General features: G+C 39.3%; 1 protein-coding gene across 1 annotated transcript in view; it reads right to left on the bottom strand.

The window, feature by feature from the left end:
* The window catches only part of INTU (inturned planar cell polarity protein), a 59,398-nt gene extending 38,409 nt beyond the window's left edge, over window positions 1-20,989 (bottom strand). Inside the window, exons 1-4 of the mRNA XM_036315493.1 lie at window positions 20,775-20,989; window positions 12,623-13,161; window positions 8,355-8,440; window positions 2,449-2,655 (exon numbers count right to left, since the gene is read on the bottom strand). Of these exons, the coding sequence (XP_036171386.1) occupies window positions 2,449-2,655; window positions 8,355-8,440; window positions 12,623-13,161; window positions 20,775-20,920 (978 nt within the window). The 5' untranslated portion in view covers window positions 20,921-20,989. The remainder of the gene's footprint in view (window positions 1-2,448; window positions 2,656-8,354; window positions 8,441-12,622; window positions 13,162-20,774) is intronic.
* Window positions 20,990-21,189: the final 200 nt, after the last annotated feature.

Below are 21,189 nucleotides of genomic sequence, written 5' to 3'. Positions count from 1 at the left end.
GACTAAATTTTGATATATGAAGAAAGCAACCCAGGGAAATACACCCCTTGTGAAAAATGGCTTTGGCACTGAGAATACAGACTGCAAAGATTTCAAAAGCAAAGAAATGCAAATTAGGTAAAACCTAATTTTAGATCCCACTTCTGCTCCAAGCATTATGGTAAACTAGATGCTGTAAGCGACTCCTGTGTTATAAAACAACTAGATCCATGACCAAAACATACTTGTTTGAACTGCTGGGTATGTAAGAAGTAGAGGGTTTCCAAGGACACCCTCTCCATACCCTTCCACACCCCCTTCCCCACCACTGCAAAGCATGCTGGGGCCTCAGCTGGGAGTGGGGAGTGGTGGGCAGAAAGGCAGAGGCAGGGCTGTCCTGAGGGCTGATGCCTACCATATTTGATGAGGACACTGAGCACTGGACTAGCGGCTCAGTAGATGAGCTAAGCCTAAGACCAGTGTGTTACACCTAGATCCTTGAGTAAACCCCAGGCCAGTGGCAGAAGCAGAAGCAGAAGCAGCAAACTCTCTCTGAAGGAACACATTCCCACTTTAGAATGTTGGACTCCCAAAGATAAAATCAAGCAGCAAGTTTCACCAATGATCTCCAAGGACGTAAGAAGACAAGCCACCACAGTCAGACTCAGGACTTAGAGATAGTGGGATGGGTAGATTCAGAGCAGAGAACTCTGTATGAAATGCTTAGAGAAATAAAGTATGGAATCACTAAGATGAGCAAGCAACAGGAGACTACCAGGAACAGCACTGTAGATCTATATTCGTATAGTTAGAAAATTTTCAGAAACTCCTAAAAATAAAACTGTAAATATTAAACACAATGGAGAGGTTAAAAAAAACTATGGACATAGCAGAAGCTATAATGAAGAAAGAAAATAAAAGACATGTCTTACAGAGGAATGACTGACAGTAGACTTAACAGCAATTATGGAAGTCTGAGGACAAAGGAATACTATCTTCAAACAGATTAGAGAAAAAAATCACTTTTTACCTGGCTGGCATAAGCAATACCATGTCTTGACCCCATCTTCTTCCCGGCCACACAGGAAGACTACATTTCCTACCTCCTTGTATCAGGGGAGAGCATATAACTAGTTCTAGGCACTGGCACATGAGCAGAAGTGATGTTGCTGCTTTGAAGCCAGGCCTCTGAAATATGCCAGATGTTACGGCATGCTTCCACTCTTCTCACATTGGCCAACTGGATGCAGCAGAGGACTGGGAAGCTCTTGGGAAGAATGGAACCACTAGAGGAAGGGCCTGGATCACACAGCCACACAGACAGGAACATTTACATTGAAATGAGAAATAAACTTCCATTATGTTATCACTGAGACAAGAGGGTTCTTTATTATAGCAACTGGCCTATTCTGACTAATACAAAGTAGAATTATAAAAACTACCTTTCAGGAAGGGGTGAAAAACACATCAACAGATAAATAACAAAAACAATTTATCAGGAACAGACTGTCACTAGAAAGAAATTTCTAACATATATGTTTTAGGAAGAAGAGAAAAATACCATGTAAGGACAGTCTAAGATATAAGAAAGAATGGTGAGTAAAGAAATTGCTAAGCATATATGTAAACTTAAAGAAGGTTCATCTCTGAAATATGTAATTTTATAATATATGATTTATATATTTTCATAAAGTATAAAATATAATAATTATTAGTAATAATAGTATAATTGTGCTAATTTGTGGAATGAAAAAAAATGATGGCACTAAGATATTGATGACAATAAAATGTAGGTGAAGGGGGGGATGATTGAAATTAAGGCATACTAAAGCTTTGAGTTATTTTGAAAAGCGGTGCAGATAGTGTTTAACTTTAGAATCTTGTAAGACAAATGTGATAAAAATTTAAGAGGAATCACACATAAAAAGAGAACAAGAATAATAATGATACAAGCAACCCAAAATAGTTTGATACAAGCAATGATACAAGCAATCAAAATAGGTAAGGAAATATCATAGAAGCCTGGCCAGTGTGGCTCATTGGTTGAGTGTCCACCTATGAACCAAGAGGTCACGGTTTGATTCCCAGTCAGGGCACATGCCAGGGTTGTGGGCTCGATCCCCAGTAGAGGGTGTGCAGGGGGCATCTGATCAATGATTCTCTCTCATCATTGATGTTTCTATCTCTCTCCCCCTTCCTCTCTGAAATCAATATATATTTCCAAATATGTATTCTGGAAAACCAGTTCAAACAGAATTTTTAAAGAAGACAGCAGAAACAAATTCAAGTATTTCACTAATCTCTACAAATGGACTCACTGAGCTTGTCAGTTAAAATTTACTGCAATTAGAAGAAGCAAGAGACATACCAAAAACATATGAAGACAGAATGACTGAGAAAAGTGCTTATTCTTCACTCGGAAGACTATACAAGGTCCTCTGTTTTCCCTGCACTTTTGAGAAGACTCACCTCCTCCTTTGAGGTCTCGGAGTCCAGCTCTAGTGTGAGATACATAACCACATGAGCGATGTTTAGCACATTCTGCTGGCTACCTTCAATCTCTTCTCCCCATAGAAGTTTGACTAAATCACCTTCTGTTTTCGATTGTGCATTTTTCTGTCTCTGTTGAGTCGTTTCCTTTTTCACAGCATATGCATTTTCTAATGTCAGCTTCACCTTTAAAAATTAAAACAATGCGTTGATGTTTCAACACGGCAAAATCAGCTGCAGCTTTCGCAAAGGAGGCTCTGTACCTGCACATACACTCAGGTGCACACAACATGCAGAGACATCTTCCTACAGCACGGGCTCCCCGGTTCCTAGCCCGGTGTCTGGCACACAGTAATACAAATATTTATTGAGCAAGAATGTATAATTCTCTGTTCAAAAATTTCATTTGTTTAAACTTAATAATTGTATTGTAAGTATTGACACCAAAAACAAGAAATGACACCAAAAACAAAAATTGGTGTGATCTGATAGTGTAATAAAGACTAATACCAAATTATGAGCACTGACTCCTCTGGGGAAAATAAAGGAGATTCGGGATTAAAAGCAACCTCCAGCTCTGGCTAGTGTGAGTCAGTGGTTAGAATGTCGGCCTGTGCACCGAAGGGTCGCAGGTTCCATTGTTGGTCCTGGGCAAGTGTGGGAGGCAACCAATATGTCTCTTTCACATTAATCTCTCTCTCTCTCTCTCTCTCTCTCTCTCTCTCTCTCTCTCTTTCTCTCCATCCCTCCCTCTCTTCCACTTCCTCTAAAAACCAATGGAAAAAATATCCTCTGGTGAGGCTTAACAAAAAAACAAAACAAAAAAAGCAACTTCCAGAACTAGCGCTCCTTTCAAGTGAGGTGAGGTTCAAATGTTCTCTCAGACATTCTTTGGGGTCCTTTAAAGGCTCAGGAGAGTAAAGAACAATCAATGTGCTGGATCTTGGATCATGGCCTAAATAAGATCATCTATCAGTTTTATCATGCAGTTTTCATTTCATGGCCTGATGTCCAACCAGTTTGGTAAGCGTCCAGGACATGGCCTTTTTCCAGACGTTGAAAGGAGCTTCCACTCTTCAATTACCTTTCCTTGACAAAGGAGCTAAGTGTCTAGATACCTGCTGGCCAAAGATAACTCACTCATTTTAAAGCATCAGTGTGTATCTTGACTAAAAGAAGTTAAAGAATATTTAAATACCGGATTTGTGCACTGGTGGGTCCCTTGGCCTGGCCTGCGGGGATCTGGTTGAAACCCGCTCTCCCACATCCGCTGAGGGGTCCCGGACTGCGAGAGGGTGGTTCTCAGGTGACACACTCTGGAATCGGGCTCCCTCCTCTCTGGTTCCGGGTGTGTCACCTGAGAACCGCAGCTGCCAAGTCACCACAGCTCAGCAGCTCTTGCATTGAGCGTCTGCCCCCTGGTGGTCAGTGCATGTCATAGCTACTGGTCAGAGTGTCTGCTCCCTGGTGGTCATTGTGCATCATAGCTACTGGTGGGACAGTTACTTAGGCTTTTATATATACAGACTCGAGGCCCAGTGCATGAATTCGTGTACCAGTGGGGTCCCTTGTCGGGCTGAAACCAGCTCTCCGACATCCCCTGAGGGGTCCCGGATTGTGAGAGGGCGCAGGCCAGGCCTAGGGACCCCCCTTAGTGCACAATTGGGACTGGGGAGGGACATGGGAGGTTGGCCAGGTGGGGAGGGACCGTGGGAGGGCTCCAGGGCATGTCCGGCCCGTCTCGCTCAATCCCCATCGGCCGGACCCCAGCAGTAAGCTAACCTACCAGTAGGAGCATCTGCCCCTTGGTGGTCAGTGCACGTCATAGCGAGTGATCAACCGGTTGACAATCTGCCCCCTGGTGGTCAGTGCACATAATAGCAAGTGGTTGAGTGGCCTTAGCATATCAGCAGCATATTACGCTTTGATTGGTTGAAACGACAACCGGACACTTAGCATATTAGGCTTTTATTATATAGGATACTTAGTTTTATGTAGCAGGGACATCATCATAAGCTAGAGAGGCACAAAATATTCCTATTTAAAATTGACCAGACTATCGATGAGTAAAGCGAACATTCTAAGTGTAATAATCCATAACATTTTAACATTAAACACTAACATACAATGATTATTTTAAAATTAGATTACATTTTAAAAGTAAAAAAATAAACTCATGCTTATCAAGAAAAATGTCTGCTCAATATGTGAATATTAAGTTTATTGTATACTTTAAAAAATTACATTGTATAACTTAGATATATACAATTTTTATTTGTCAAGCATACCTCAGTAAAGCTGGGGGGGGGGAAGAAGTCTGCTCAATATTTAAAAACAGATAAAATTGTTTGTACATAGTAAATTGCATTTAGGGATAAAATATCTAAAAACTATTATCAAGACAGTAGTAATCCTTATTTTTAGAAATGTATTATAAGAGGTACTATTTTCAAGGCCAACTTTAAATATATGATAAATACTAACACATTAGGAACTCTTTTTAATAATGAGCTTTATTTTTATATTTTTATTAAAAATGTGAAGCATGTTATTTTAAAAAATTCATTCATAATCCCACCAGCCCATCCAACAACTGTTTGCATTATACTATAAAATAAATAAATCTGCCCCAATGAATAAAACCTTCCAAAAGAAAAATATCTAGGTGTCTTCTTTTTGTTGGCAAGGAGCAACTATGACTGTGTTAAACTTTGCTATCTGTAGCTATCTGTGGCATTTCAGGGCACTCAGTTATCTTTGTCTACATAAAGTCAATTAAGTCACATAAGCACCTTTTCTAAAATAAGTCTCAGAGTTTATTTTAGTAACAAGTAGAAAAGAAAAGAGTCATGAAGTCTAAATTCATCAATATGTATACATTCAGAATAAAGAAAAACTAGGTCACAATTAGCAGTAATCTGTATAAAGAGCAGGAGGGGAGAAATCCCTCATGAAATTTTTCTGAGGCCTGGTGATATCTTTCTTTACAAAACATTTAATATCATTCCAAACGGAAAAGATCAAACTTTATTAAATTTTTTGTTTTCTGTAAATCTGATATTGAGAAATGGACCCTTGATATTAGAACACTGTATCAAAAAAGGCTGAGTATAAAATTAGCATATCTGGGGGAGGGATATTAAGCAAACTAAACAAAATTTATCTGATGGAAATTAATACGGTTAAGGTAAGGAAGAGTTGAAGAGACATTGTTTTAGGAATGATCTTAGAAGGATATGAAAAACAGTGTTTGGTATGAGGTTTTGACCTAAACAAGCAACATGTAAACATTATATGGTCTGAAAAACTATTTTATGAGGGTGGCATCTGTTCCAGTGGGTAATGCTCTCAATATCTGTATGCAAGAATAAAAATATAAACATGAAATCCTTGAGTAAGGATCTGATGAAGCGAATGGCCTGGGGGTCTGGAGGTTCTTTTATCTGAGTTTGAGAATTTAGATAGGAGTATCCAAAACAGAATATATGGGAGCCTTTGATGATGTTCCTTGGAAATGCAAGAAATCTAGAATTTGGGGAAATTCTGAAGCACAGAATTTGTGACAAACTAGATGGGAGCTTTGAAGACTGTTCCCCTGGACACTGGGTTTGGGGGAGGAGTGGTTAGGAGGGGGTGGAAGCTGGTTGCAAGAGCAGAAGATGAGTGACATCCTAGGGAAGCAGGCATCACAGAGACAGGCCACATGGGCTAGCTGCTAGAGCGTCTGTGAGAGCTGTACGTCTTTTCTAGCTGAGATTCTTGTGGGTGGAGAGGTCAACTAGGGCGTGATTCCCCAGAAATGACAAAAGGAAATGACTTAAAATAACAATTCACCAATTTTACTTTAGGCAGCAACAGCAACCTAAAATTTAAGGCTGGTTTGCTATGCTTCATGAAGAACAAGATACTTGAAAACCAACGTTAATGTTATACTTGGCACACACCAGCACTTTTTTCCTGTGGTACACAGACCTTTCCCCTTACCATGACAAAAACTTAAACCAACACACACCACAGAACCATCCATTAAAATTCTTTAAGGAATGATTTTAGCCAGCATTCTTCCGATTTAAGTAAAGTTGGCTCTATATTTCAAAGATAATTATACTTTAGCAAGACTTTTTGAAAAAGCTTACATGTTAAGTAGCTATAAATGTCAGGAAATCTGGTTGCCTTGATGAAATAATAAAGGGTGAGATAGATAACCAAGTGAAGAGTTAAGAGTTAGCTATTTTTAAAAAGGGGGTTGATATATGTAAATATGAAGATATTATGTTTTATGGGAAAAAACTTTTATTAAGAAACATTTAATATAAGATAGTTTATATGAAGCTTCTCATAAAAAAGGATTCCTGTTGTTCTTTCATAGACATTCACCTATGACACATTTCATGGTTCCTCATTTCCTGTCTCCCTCAAAACTGTTTCTGATTGGCGCAATTTGCCCATCCTTCCTTTCCTCCTTCTCTCCCAGTTCAGGAGAGGATGTGTCTTTCCTCAGGTCTAGGGATGTGCTTACTGTAACTCCTCACTTCCCAAATCTTGTTGCTTTAATGATCCCCTCTCTCTACTTCGATCTCCAACTCACACCATTTAACAAGCAAACTCTCTCCTCCTTGGTCCTGTTCTCTTAGGCAATCTCACTGAATTACTGAATACAAAACCTGGAAGGCATCTTGGACTCCTCTCTGTCCTGTAGGAAGTACCATCCTCGCACATGACTTAAATCTAATCTCCTCCTCTTCCATATCCCCAGCCAACGCCTCACCTCAGGCCTTAATCACCTCTCTTTTGGACCACTCTGAAGCTGACCACCTGGTCTCCCAACCCCCACTGCCATCCAGAGCGATACATTCCTAAAATGCAAATCTGCTAAACTTCTAGCACTTTCATTTTACATTTCCAAAGACAGATAAATTTATATAGAGATAAAGTGGGAGGAAGGGAGACAGAGAGAGTTTTAAGAGAAGGCGGTGAACATAGAGAAATCTTTTTTTTTTTTTTTTAAGAAAACAAGGGATTTCCATCATGGGTTCTATTGTGTCAGAGTCTCAAGTTAGATGCAGATAAGATTCTGATTTATCAGGGATTCTGCTCATCCCCATCAATCCCAAAACTGCTTCACGCTCTCACTTACCTAACAGAGTCTCTAACCTACCTGAAGCACATCATCCTCCCTAGCCCTCAAAAGAGAAAGCGAATTCCTGATGCTAACAAGAGCAGAGCATTCATAAATATGAGGTATAGCACTTTCAAAATACATCAAATGACCTGAAAATGTCATCTCTGACACAGAATATCAGTGCTTTGAGTAGCAAAATAACATTACAAAAAAGTTTTATTTTTACCTATAATGAATTCATTACTTAGCTAAACAAAAACTCAGGAATAAGGCTAAACTAGATAACTGAAAAATCAAGAAAATAGTATGGTTTAAAATAAATAAATAAGTAAAGAAGTAAGTAAGTAAATAAATAATAAAAAGCACAGGAAAAACTTGATAGCAATAATGACTGTGGTAAGTCAGAGAAGAGAAAGTTCCAGGACTGTTTAGAATGACTTTTCCAGGAACGGGAGTTCCATCAGCACATAGGGTAGTTATAATGGCAGACTGGTCATTGCATATGTTTTTATTATTGTTGTTCTTCCTCCTTTACTGAGGATGAGTTTCACTTGTGGATATGATTCTCTCTTTTAAGAACAATCTCCAAAAGCTAAAAATGTTAACAAGATCTAAAATATTTTAAATACCCAAGTATGTAAGTATGTAAGAACTCCTCCATTATACACGATAATTTCCAGAATCTTAAAACAAAAGAAAATAGCACAAGATGCACTCATCTTACGTTAATTCATCATACCACCCAGACAAAGAACGTCCATACCTGCATAGGCCCAGGAATGCAGGACAAAACTCTCTCTATGTTCTCAGAGGTCACATCAACATCGTTCACAGCAACAAGGACATCACCTGAGAAAAGAATAACAATAAAAGATAGTCATGGGAATATCCCCAAACTAAAAAGACCTAGAATTGGAACATTAAAAACCACCGATTCTGACCTCTTTAAAGTACAGTGGAAAATATGGTCCAGACATTCAAGGGCTTGTCCAAGGCAAAAAAGCTCACTAGTGGCAGAGCTAATCTTCCATTCCACTCTTTCTTAAACTACAATACAGACCAACATTGTACTGCGACTGAATACAACCCATGAATATTATAGAGATGAATATTCTCATTTTTTATACCATTGGGAGAATTATGTAAAGCCAAAGGCCAAATGGAAATCTGCAGCATAAACCAAGTATTGCACTTAACAAAACTGAATCTAACCACTTATACCCACAGTGAAAATATTCAGCTGAAATTTTAATTAAATACATGTGGTACGTCATAACTCAGTATGCTGTGAATTCACTGTTATTGATCTGTGTCTACACATAGCTCTTTTTTTCAAAGGCCCCACCATATCAGAGCCCATCTCATGTTTGGTAAAAATTTCCTTTGCCGTGGCTTTTCTTTAAATGTGTATGTTTATAAATCTGGGGGGATTAATATAATAAAGATCAATCTTAAAATGGAAATTTACATTCAAAACATAATTAAAGGTACTATCAAAACACCAGTAAGTTATATAATAGAAATATATACATAAGGTTATTTCCCATCATATTTAAATATATCATTATGAAACTGATCAGTGATTCATATTCATCCATTAATTAATCCAGTGAATATTTATTGAGCACCTACTGTGTGCCAGGCACTGCAGATAGAGAATTGAATTAAACACACCAAAATCTCTAAACAGAGCTTAATACTCTTTGGGGAAAATGGATAATAAACATATATATGGATAAAATAGTGTTGATAGACAATTTTTCATCGGTCTCCCATGTTTTGTCCATCTTGCAACCCAAGGCACTGAAAGTCTTTGTTCTGGATTATCTTTTCGAAGATGTTTGTATAGAGAACAGCCTTGGATGACGGAGATAGTGTCTCTCTCCAGAGCAAAGGTCAAGTCTGTTCAATGTGCAGTATAAAAGGATAGTGTCTTCCTCAATATCTTATTCTTAATAATTGTTCTTTATAGAAGATTCATCTTCCCTAAGGTCAAAGTTCCTCTCCCTTTAATGCAACTCACTATAGGTATGTGTTTAGGTGTCACCTGGCCCTCTTCATGCCACCCTGGGAATGAGGATTGGGGAATAGGTGAAAATGCTGTTCTTTTAGCTACTGTTACTCCTCTCTCTCCCCTCTCTGCTTCCTCCCTTGCTCTCCTTGACCTTCTATCACATGGGGAAAGGGTTAAGTGCAGAGTGAGCAGGTGGGATTCCTTAGGTCATTATGTGATGGTTTTCAAGGCCTGTACTAGGTTCAGAGGCTATTCACTTCACAGCTCTGAAGGTGTGGGCACTGAGTCACTATGATGGTCAATTACTGAAGCACTTTGAGCAACCTGGTAACTTTTCTTAAAAGAACTTGTAAACTAAAATAAACTTCCAACTTCAGTTCAACCTGGGGAAGAAAAAAGCAACATTCCTCTCCCCCCGACCCCCCATTTTTTAAAACAGGAGACAAGTGTACTATATCAAATTATTTATAGCTGCAGTGATTTTTTTTTAAAGAAAAGGAACAATGAATAATATCAGAGTATTGATGCAAAAGAAACCCACTTCTGGACCATTCTATCCAGGTGTTCTATTGTCCATAAGATGATCAGAACACCTAAATGGTGAACCCATTTAAAACTTGTTCCTTTAAACTCAAACTCCACTGGAAAATGTCCCAAATAACTTTTCCCCCCAAATCCTAATGGATACAGTTCTGCAGCTGAGTGTTTTAGGGAGTGTCACCTGAAAGCATCACACTTAAGAAACCTCTAAAAGTGGGAGACATGTATCATCATAAAATATATGAGAATAAATTTTAGAGCAAGTGTAGTAAAATCTTTTTAAATGTTTAGTAGAAAAATTTCTTTCTATAAGAAAGTGTTACATCTACTTCTTATTCTCCCAGATACTTGTTTTCCTCAAGTTTTTCTGAGCACTTCCGTGAAGGGACTCAGGCTTCCTGGACCTCACAGCACTGGCAGCCTGAGCTGGGAATTGCACCGCGGCCTCCTGGTTCAGAGATGGGGGCTTAACCACTGAGCAGCACTGGCTGGACTTCCATTCGCTCTGGTCTGGGGGTGGGGGTTGGCTATAGGAGTCCAGGAGCTACCTGGTGACTGTCAAACTTGAAGAAAAACCCAGGAATAGAAATCTAAAAAATAAAGTGCAAGTCCTTGGCAGAAGGAACAGCAAAATGGCACCTAAAAAGGCAGCAAAACTTCCAAGACCCCACCCAGCAAAGAAGAATCAGAATAGAGATCTGCTGTCTTGAAAGGAAAGAAGGAAGCCATCAGTCTCACTGTGCTAACCAAGCACAGTGAGTCAAAGGAGGGTCCTTCTCCTGTTAGACGAAGGCAGCTACGCCAGCAAGCTCCATCACCCGGGCAGTTTTCAAGATCCTCCGTCCTGTGGGTTACCTCACAGTTCAACCACAGACCGCAGCGTGAAGGGAACTATGACAAATTTCCATCACAGAAGCTCTTTGTGGGATTAGCAAACCCCCTATGACATTGAAATAGTCTGTTCTTTATTCCTAAAATACATAACTTTAAAAACATAGAACATAACCATAACAAAAACTTTTGAAAAAGCAGAGAAAACAATCACCCATACTGTCCCTATACTAACCCAACACTATTAGCACTTGTTGTATTTACACTGACTTCTAATTATTCTCCCTGTACATTTTATTTTTACATAGTGACCTCTGTGCTGCATAACAAATCACCCAAAGACTCGGTAGCTTAAAGCAACAATCACGTTTAACTATGTGCGTACTGATTTACTGTGGTCGTCACTTTGCCATATATACCAATGTCGAAGCATTATGATCCCACCTTTTAAGTAAATCACATAGGACCACATAAGCTGTAGTCACGGGCCCACCCAGATTCAGAGGGCTGGGCGGGGAGAGACACACAGACTATAACTCTCTGTGGGACACGGATCAGCATGACATTGTAAGAAGAGAATGTGGGGATCTGGTTGCAACCCTCTGTAACACACACTTGGTACAGGTGCCCTTCCTACTCGGGTGCTCCTTGCAAACCCCTTTCATGGCACTGACCACACCGTGTGAAACCGTCAGCCTATTTCTGGCCCATCTCTTCCACCACAGTATGAGCCCCACAGGAGGAGCATTTGGACCATTAATCTTTGTGGTCCTGGCACCTAGCAGATGCCCAAATAATTATTTGTCAAGCCAGATTTAGACATGATAAAAATATGTTTTTAAATGTTTTTAAAGTATCAATAAAAGCTCCTTTATTTTAATCTCTTAGGCTAGATCAACTTAAGACTGCCAGCTTCTAGCATTGTTAATACCGTTAAGTTTTCCTAATAACATATTCTCATCTGTGTCTAATTTATTTATAAGTGTTAAAATTACTACTAACTCAAACATTATCTACAACAGCTTAAAATGTGTCACTAACACAAAATGCTCATCTTAGTATATATTCAGAAAAACGTGTGGGTTTAATTTTTCCCCCCTCCAAATTGGTGGGATGTTTTATGGCAAGCACCCTTAAAGGGAAATTTATGTACACCACCACTGCTGTTAAACATGCCAAATGAAACAGTTAAAACCATTCCAAGATCTCAGTGCATTCAAGGGCAAACATACAATTTTACAGTTCTTTTATTCATAAAATTATATATTTTTGTATAATGTTATTGGACGTGTCATTCAACCCTAAATTATCCCTGTACAATCAACTTATTTTCTTTTACTTTTCAGTAAATATAACCAAGATGACCAAGTTATATCATTCAAAACTCAGAAATTAGTTAAGCTGTCCCCTGGCCTAAGCAAGGCACACACACATCTTCCAGGCACTAAAGCGTTTATTTTCAGAACACCGTGCCTGGCTTAACAATTTCACCACCCTTAACAATTTCACTACTGTCCCAAATATCGTCAGGGAGTCCTTAATCTGTTAAGACCCTGGCTATAATTCTGTTTTGATCGTGTTCCTCACTGGCATCTTTAATACCGTGTCTCAGCAAACAAGCCCTGATGTTTAGCCACAGCACTTACCAATTAATACCTGACCACTCTTCATGGCTGATCCTCCTGGCAGCAGGCCATGGACCACCAGCCTCTCCCCACCGGCCTGCTTCCCGGTTCTTCTCCAGCTCCACTTGGTCTGATGGATGATCCCAACTAGCACTTCCAGAAGCTTGAGCTGCTCTTTGGCTTTGGTGACTGTTAGCTTTTTGGGGTTTACATAGACAGTCACATCTTTGTACCTCTGCTGAACAATGACTCCTGTTTTCTGATTGGACTGATGCTTTAGAATGGAGACCGGCCCACTCTCATTGCTCTTTTTTTTATTATGGCGCTTGGGTAAAAGTCTTCTGCTTCTTAAAATTTTGGTAAACCGCTTGAGTTTGGGTTCATACTTTTTTCCTTCTTTGTAATCATCCTCTTCAATAATAATCTCATTTTCACTGAACCTGACATGATTCACAACAGGTGTCTCAGGAAGGAGGCTTTCTTCTTCGCCCTCACTCAGCTCCAAATAAAACAGCTCTCCATTTTTCTGCACACTGTCCAACCATTCAGGCTCAAGGTCACTATGAAAAAAAAATAGATAGTATAGACAGCAGCCAAACATAAGAAAAAGTTATGCCTGTCTAGCACAGGGGTGCGGGCAGGGGCAGGGAAATGGGAGATAGAGAAGTTATTTGATTATTAGAATCTCATTATTTCTAGTAAGTGAGTACCAAGGGTTTTTTTTTTTTGGAGGATGCTTTTTGTAGAGCCTTGAAGAACAGGGGTTGGAGGAGAAATCCAAAAGATATAGTGATTGAAAAGAAAACAAATAAAAAATGAGATGGCCCCCTTCTAGAATCTGAGTTTGTGTTTTTTAAAAAAAGAAATTAAGTTCAGCCCCTGTGTGGTTATTGTTCACATTAGACAATAATTTACATTACTAGTTGATCATGCATTGTATCCACAGATGTAAGCCATTTGGAAATTGTACATAAAAATATCCTATTTGCATAGAAATTTTTTCAGCATGGCTGTTATGTTAAAATGAAAGCTAAAGACCAGTATTAATAGATGTTATTTATAGAGTAAATTTTCAAAACAGAAACATTCACTTCACCATGAATAAAAATCGTTGCTGAAAACCATTTATAATCATAGTTAATAATGATCACTTCTATAGCCTATAATTTCTGTAAAATCCCTTTTTATGAAAAACTGTAGTAGGAAAAGTAAACCACATATTACATAGTTCATCATGTGATTGTAAATGAACTTTTAACTGGGAAGCAAACCATTGAAAGAAACAAAACTATTGCTATTAAAAATGACTAAAAAACAAAAAACACTTACCTTAAGGTAACACAATTACAAACTCTGCCCTATTCAATGTTATGAACATTTACCTTTCAAACTGCGATTCTTTAAAGCAAAACTGGTTCCAGTGGAAAAACTAACTAGTGGAGAGAGTCTTTTTAGAAACATGAGCTGTAAAATCCTGGCATGAAAGGGTATAATTTGTGTCCTAATCATTCCATCAGATAGAAGACAGTTTGGTTTTCTGCAGTATTAGCAACTCTCATTCTTTTTACTTAAAAATCTCTTTTTAAATACTATGAAAATCAATTAAAAAATACACTATTCTGTTTGTTGTTCAACTCTGAAACTAACGACTGCCTTGGTCTGTGGGTGGTAATTAATACAGAATTTTTAACTGTATATGAAGAGGGGAAAAAGGCATAACTAGCCCCAAATATCAAAACTAGTATTTCATTGGCATTTGTTGGTTCCCAGTATGTGTATCATTTTAGGCCATTAGCACCCACCACTTACTGCAGGTTATTAATCATATATTTGCTGCTCCAACCATCTCTACCTGTACCCACAGAAATCAGTATTTCACAACCCAGTCCTGCTCTGAAAAGAGAATATAAATTTACATTTAAAATGTAAATACCATGATTATACACAATCACTTATGAAGCTACACTATCAATTTAAACAATGAATGAATTTGTTTTATAATCTCAAATCTCATCCTTTAATTTGGCATATTATTTATATTAGAGATATATGACCCAAAAGAAACATTTCTACCTTCTTAAATGTGAAGACAGTTTTATCTTAATCTCTAAAATCTAAATGTGAAACCACTTTTAATTATGATTTAAAGAGCCATGCAGGTGGGGGGGGGGGGGGGCTTCCGTGAGTGGTATTCAATTGTAAAGCAAATAAACAGTTCCAGGCACTGCAGCAAAATCTAGAACTAAAATGAAGGAAACAGCATTTCCTTCCTTTATCTAGTGGGGAAGAGGAGCTGAGAGAGAATTCATGAAAATACACATGCTATGTACTAGAGAGGAGTCATCAAACTTAGCCAAAGGTTGAGACTGTCGTCAGGGGAAACTTCCTGGTGGATGAGACTCCAGAAGTGAGTTTTGAAAGAATAAGTGACCAGGAAGGGGAGCCTGGGGCGCTGAAGGGGAAGAAAAGAGATTTCCAAAGAGAAGGAATAGCATAAGCAAAAGCCTTGAGCGAGAGTCTCCATGGCCTGTGTGGATAGTCAAAGCTAGGCTCTGGTGGCCAGAGTTTAATTTGTGAGATGGGGAGTGACAGGAGTAGTTAAGTGCTAATTTTTTGAGGCCTTTGGACCACGGGAAAGGTCTTGGATTTTGTAGTGTAGGGCATTGGTAAGTTTACCTTTACATGTCAGATATCCTTGGATACGTCTACTTTGACAAGAAAACAAAAGAAGGATTTGAGGTGGACTCAAGAGATGAAACCAGGTAGAGGGCTTTTTCCATCATCCAGGCAGAGATGATAATGAAGGCAACAGAAGAAAAAATGGAAATAGGAAAAACATTTAAGAAAAGCTTGAAAATCACCAGGACTATGAGATTGATTAGATGAGCGGATGACAGAGAGGAAATGATGAATGTTGACTAGATTTCTAGTTGGTGTCTATACTTTCATGCATCCTTTCATTTTTATTTTTAAATATATATTTTCATTGATTTCAGAGAGGAAGGGAGAAAGAGAGAGAGATAGAAACATCAATGATGAGAGAGAATCATTGATTGGCTGCCCCTGCACACCCAACACTGGGGATGGAACCCGCGACCCAGGCATGTGCCTTGACCTGGAATCAAACCATGACCTCCTGGTTCATAGGTCGATGCTCAACCACTGAGCCTCAGATGCATAGTTTTATGTATACACTAGAGGCCCAATGCACGAAATTCGTGCAAGGGGCTGGGCCCTCGCAGCCTCAGCTTCATCCAGAAGGTAGTCCGGAAGGATGTCTGGTCTAATTAGCATATTATGCTTTTATTATTATAGATATGCATAGACTCACTCATTCTACACAAATGGGGACATAACTACCATACACATCATCTTCCCTTCTTACCTTTCACTGACATAAACAATGTTAAAAATCTATGTTCTTATATAAAAACACATAGGGTTATTTTGTTATTGTTTTTAAAAAGTGGAGCCCAGCCAGTATGGTTCAGTGGTTGAGCATTGACTTATGAACCAAGAGCTTACCGGTTCGATTCTGGTCAGGGCACATGCCTGGGTTGCAGGCTCCCCAGCGGGGGGTGTGCAGGAGGCAGCCAATCAATAATTCTCTCTCATCATTGATGTTTCTCTCTCTCTCTCTCCCTCTTTCTTCCTCTCTGAAATCAATAAAAATATATCTAAAAATAAATAAAAAGTGGAATCTATATACCTGTGTGTGTGTGTGTGTGTATATATATATATTTTTTTTCATTTATCACTTAACAATACAATTTAGAAACCCTTAATGGCTGCATTAATTGTCCAATTAGAGATGTAACACATTTGGTTATTCACCTACTGATAAGCTTTGTGTTCAGTTCCCTCCCCCCAACAATACAGTAACCATCTTTATGCGCATATACAGATCTTTACCCAAAAGAAAAGACCAATTCCCATGTCCAACAACAATGAATACAATCCATTTTCTTAACCTTTAGATGAAAAAAAACAACACTTCACTTTAAGACAGTGGTTCTCAACCTTCTGGCCCTTTAAATAAAGTTCCTCACGTTGTGACCCAACCATAAAATTATTTTCGTTGCTACTTCATAACTGTAATGTTGCTACTGTTCTGAATCGTAGTGTAAATATCTGATATGCAGGATGGTCTTAGGCGACCCCTGTGAAAGGGTCGTTCGACTGCCAAAGGGATTGCGACCCACAGGTTGAGAACCGCTGCTTTAAGAGGAAGAAGAAATTAAAAAAAAAAATTATAAGAAGGGAGATAAGCGAGACAAAAAAAAAAAAAAAGACAGGAAATGAACTTAAGAGACTGCAAAAGAAGGTACTGCATAAAGTGAAAACAAAATTAACCGAGAAGACACAGAGACCTTGGATCTTTGTGTAGCTACTCCCCATTCCAGGAGATGGACTTAATGCCATGCTTCCAAAGACCAGTGTGTGGAAAGTGAAAAACAGTAACCACAGCGAAGAAACCTGGCTGACATGACCTTACTAAGAGGTGCAGGCTATGAGAAACAAGGAAGGACTGAGAACTGTCACAGAACACCGGGCACTAAAGAGACTTCCTGTCTAAATGCAACATGATATCTTGGATTAAATCCTGGGACAGAAAAAGGACATAGTAGAGGAATGGTGAAATCTGAAAAAAATCTGGAGTTTACTTAATAGTTAGGTACCAATATTAATTTCTTATGTGTTGAATAATGTGCCGCAGCTGTGCAAGATGTTATCCACTCGGGGGACCCACTTGAAGGATATACAGGAACTCTGTACTATCTTTGCAGCTTCGCTGTAAATCTAAACTTACTCCAAAATAAAAGGTTTACTTTTAAACAGGAATTAAATCTAGCAGTTTTAATTCAGATTTTTGTAATACGCGGGTCACGTATAGACAACAACATGGATAAGTCTCAAAATAATTATGCCAAGTAAAAGAAGACAAAAAAAAAATAATGGTCCATACTGTCTGATTCAATTCTTATAGAACTCTAGAAAAGACAAACTCATCTCTAATGACAAAAAGAAGGTAAGTAAGTGGTTGTAAGGAGTGGGGGACCTGAGTAGTCTTAGGGAAGCACATGGGTAAACTTTTTGTTGTTGTTTTAATCCTTACTTGAGGCAATTTTTTCCATTGATTTTCAGAGAAAGAGAGAGAGAAGAAGGGAGAGAGGGAGGGGAGGAGAGAAAGAAACATCAATTGTGAGAGAGAACATCGATTGTTGCCTTCCGTACGAACCCCCAACTGCCGATCAACCCGAAACCTAGGTATGTGCCCTGATCAGGAATCGAACTGGAAACCTTTCAGTATACAGGATGATGCTCCAACCAACTGAGCCACACAGGCCAGGGCTCCAGTCATTCTTATTTTCAATGGAAGTTCCTCAGCTTTTTATAGCTAAATTATTTTTAAAAAGCATCCCAGTTTCTCTGTCAGTCAAGCCTTTCAACCTAACAATACAAAAAGTCACCTTGAAAAATCAAAGATCTAAGTCATAAAATTGTTAACTTTGGCCAAAATGAACTAACAAATGTTGCTTAATTAGTTGGATAATTGTAAACCAAAGCAAAGAATTGTGGCATTGCAAGTAAATGTATGATTTCTGTTATTTTAATACTGAAACTAGGCACTGGTTTCCTCAACCCAACCTACCCACCAATATTACCTCAGAAGCTTCCCGAGGGACTTCCAATGTGCCAGGTTAAGATATACTGCAATAATCTAAAATTTTCCTCTTATACAATGTCTTAAACAAATCTACTAAAAGTATGTCACCAAAAAGTACCCAAATTAAACTCATTTTGTATTGACAATCTCATGCAGTTCAAACTGGTTTTAAGTTACAAAGCACGTATGAAATAATGATAATTTCCAGAAAGAATCCTATATAATAAAAGCCTAATATGCTAAGTGTCCGGTCAACCATTCAACCAATCAAAGTGTAATATGCTAATGATATGCTAAGGCTGCTCAACTGCTCGCTATGCTGTGCACTGACCACCAGGGGACAGACGCTCCGACCGGTAGGTTAACTTGCTGCTGGAGTCCGGCTGATCAGGACTGGGCGAGACAGGCTGGACACGCCCTGGAGCCCTCCTGCAGTCCCTCCCTGGCTGGCCAACCTCCCGTGTCCCTCCCTGGCCCTGATCATGCACTGGTGGTGTCCCTCGGCCTGCCCTGCACCTTTTTGCAATCGGGGACCCCTTGGGGGATGTCAGAGAACCAGTTTCGGCCCAATCCCACAGGCCAGGCTGAGGGAGCCCACTAGTGCACAAATTCATGCACCAGGCCTCTAGTATGCAAATAATTAACTAATTAGAACCCTGAAAGTTCAGGATATTTTATGTGAATCAATAAGCAGCATAACTGCCTTAAAACCTTCATGCAGGCAATGAAAGACAATATTAGGTTCACCCCTATTCCTTTGATCAAAAAGCTGTCCTGTCCAAGTTGGGAAGGCCACTACTTGCTTTGGTGACTCTGCAGCTTAGGGAGGTAAATAGCTAATGTCACATGGAAGGAACAAATCTGCCAATCTGGTCAGGTCAACAAATCAACTCTCACATCCTACACACCAAGACTGGGCAGCCACAAAGTTTGAACCTTGGTTGGACTCAAAATATAGACCAGCAAGACATTTTACAATATAAGGATTTACTGTCCTTTTATGATTAGGAGAATAAAGACACTGGAACATGGGAGTGACCACTGAATGATTGCTATAGAAAGCTTAACAACTATTTTTTTAAAAAATTAAAATATAACACATGTATTCTGAATTGTGAAATGCTTTGCAGTGGTTCTCAACCTTACTAATGCCGCAACCCCTTAATACAGTTCCTCATGTTGTGGTGACCCCCAACCATAAAATTATTTTCATTGCACCTTCATAACTGTAATTTTGCTACTGTTATAAATTGTAATGTAAATATCTGATATGCAGGATGTATTTTCATTGTTCGTGACCCACAGGGTCACGGTTTAAACTTTGAGAACCGCTGCAAAGTTTAAAGTAACGATTTTTCCTAACAAGGTCCTCAGATTGTTTGTTTCATAGGAAACAAATTAACTCATTTATCTTCATTCCACCAAAATCAGGGTGCCCCATTTGAAATAAGGTCTCCTAAATTACTACACTGACAATTCACAGTTGTATAGTTATAAACAAGTTACAGATTCTCTCTAGGCTAAAATGCAGACAAACCAAGACTTTGAGGTTTCACACTGTCTGTGGTTTCCATAGCAAGACCAAATGGGCTCTGTATAATCCATACTTCCTTCCAGCAGCCTCGATTGATAACCATAAATTTTCTCATTATTTTTAAATGACCACAGCAGAAGATTATGCAAAATATGTGATATTCTTAAAATTGTTCAAGCCTTGAAGAATGTAATCTGTCCTCATTAAGCCTATATAGTATATTAAGCAGCCATAAATGATGGTTTTCTCTATGCTTCTAAAGACAATGATAAAAATGTTTTACATACCTATAGGTGAAAATAATTGTCACTCCTAAATACATATTAAATACTAGTAACTGTTATTCCTAAATACATATAAAATATCACCCTAAAACTGACCATACATGGCAGTCCATTAGGACATCAATTTTCACCGGTGTGCCTCAAAATTTTTTAAAACATATCACTGACTATTTAGTCAAAGGCACTGACTGCTTTTCCCTTCCAGTGGTTCTCAACCTTCTGGCCCTTTAAATACAGTTCCTCATGTTGTGACCCAACCATAAAATTATTTTCGTTGCTACTTCATAACTGTAATGTTGCTACTGTTATGAATCGTAATGTAAATATCTGATATGCAGGATGGTCTTAGGCGACCCCTGTGAAAGGGTCCTTCTTTGGCAGTCGGGACACAGAGGTTGAGAACCGCTGCGACTGTCAAATAAAAAAATGACAACAGCCAACACAACAATAGCCATCCAGTGTGAATGAATCAGAATTATACCTATTTTTTTGTCAGACTGGCAAAAGAAAAATTTTTTTTGGAGTGCCACAGAATTTTAGTAATTGGCTGAGATGAAAACTGTTGAAAGCCGCTGCTAAAGCAGGTAACTCAATCCCAACCAGTCAACACTCTGCAGCCCCCCAGCCCACGTGCACACTCTAGGCAGGGAAGGGATGGGTTTAATTGTCCCTCTTCCAGAACCTTACTCGTAATCGCTACTCGCAGACGAATAGGAACTTGAGTCGCTGGCCCTATCTTCACGATAACAATCCTCTTCTTCTTTTGGCGAAGAGGGGTCTCCAGGGAGCCCTACCGGGCTCTGACACGAACCGCACAGAGCCGAAGTCGCCATCAGTAAGGATGCTGCAGCCGAGAGCAGAGTAATTCAAATCCCGCAGCCAGCGCGCACCAGGGCCGCCATGTTTCCTCCGCGAGAGACGCGGCAGAGGCCACGTGACCTCCAATCCTCGGCTGCCATTGGTGGGAGCTCGGGTTGCCAGGGAGACGGGGAAGCTTCTCCGGGAGAACTACGAAGACTGAGAGGAGCCAATGAGCTGAAACTTCTGGGAGGGCGTGTCGGAGGACTGGAGTAGCTAAAACTTCCCCGCGCGAGGCTCTCCT

Source organism: Myotis myotis, unplaced genomic scaffold (genome assembly GCF_014108235.1).
Source record: "Myotis myotis isolate mMyoMyo1 unplaced genomic scaffold, mMyoMyo1.p scaffold_m19_p_6, whole genome shotgun sequence".
NCBI lineage: Eukaryota > Metazoa > Chordata > Mammalia > Chiroptera > Vespertilionidae > Myotis > Myotis myotis.
Note: the sequence above shows the minus strand (reverse complement) of the source record. Positions and strands in the feature narration are given on the sequence as shown.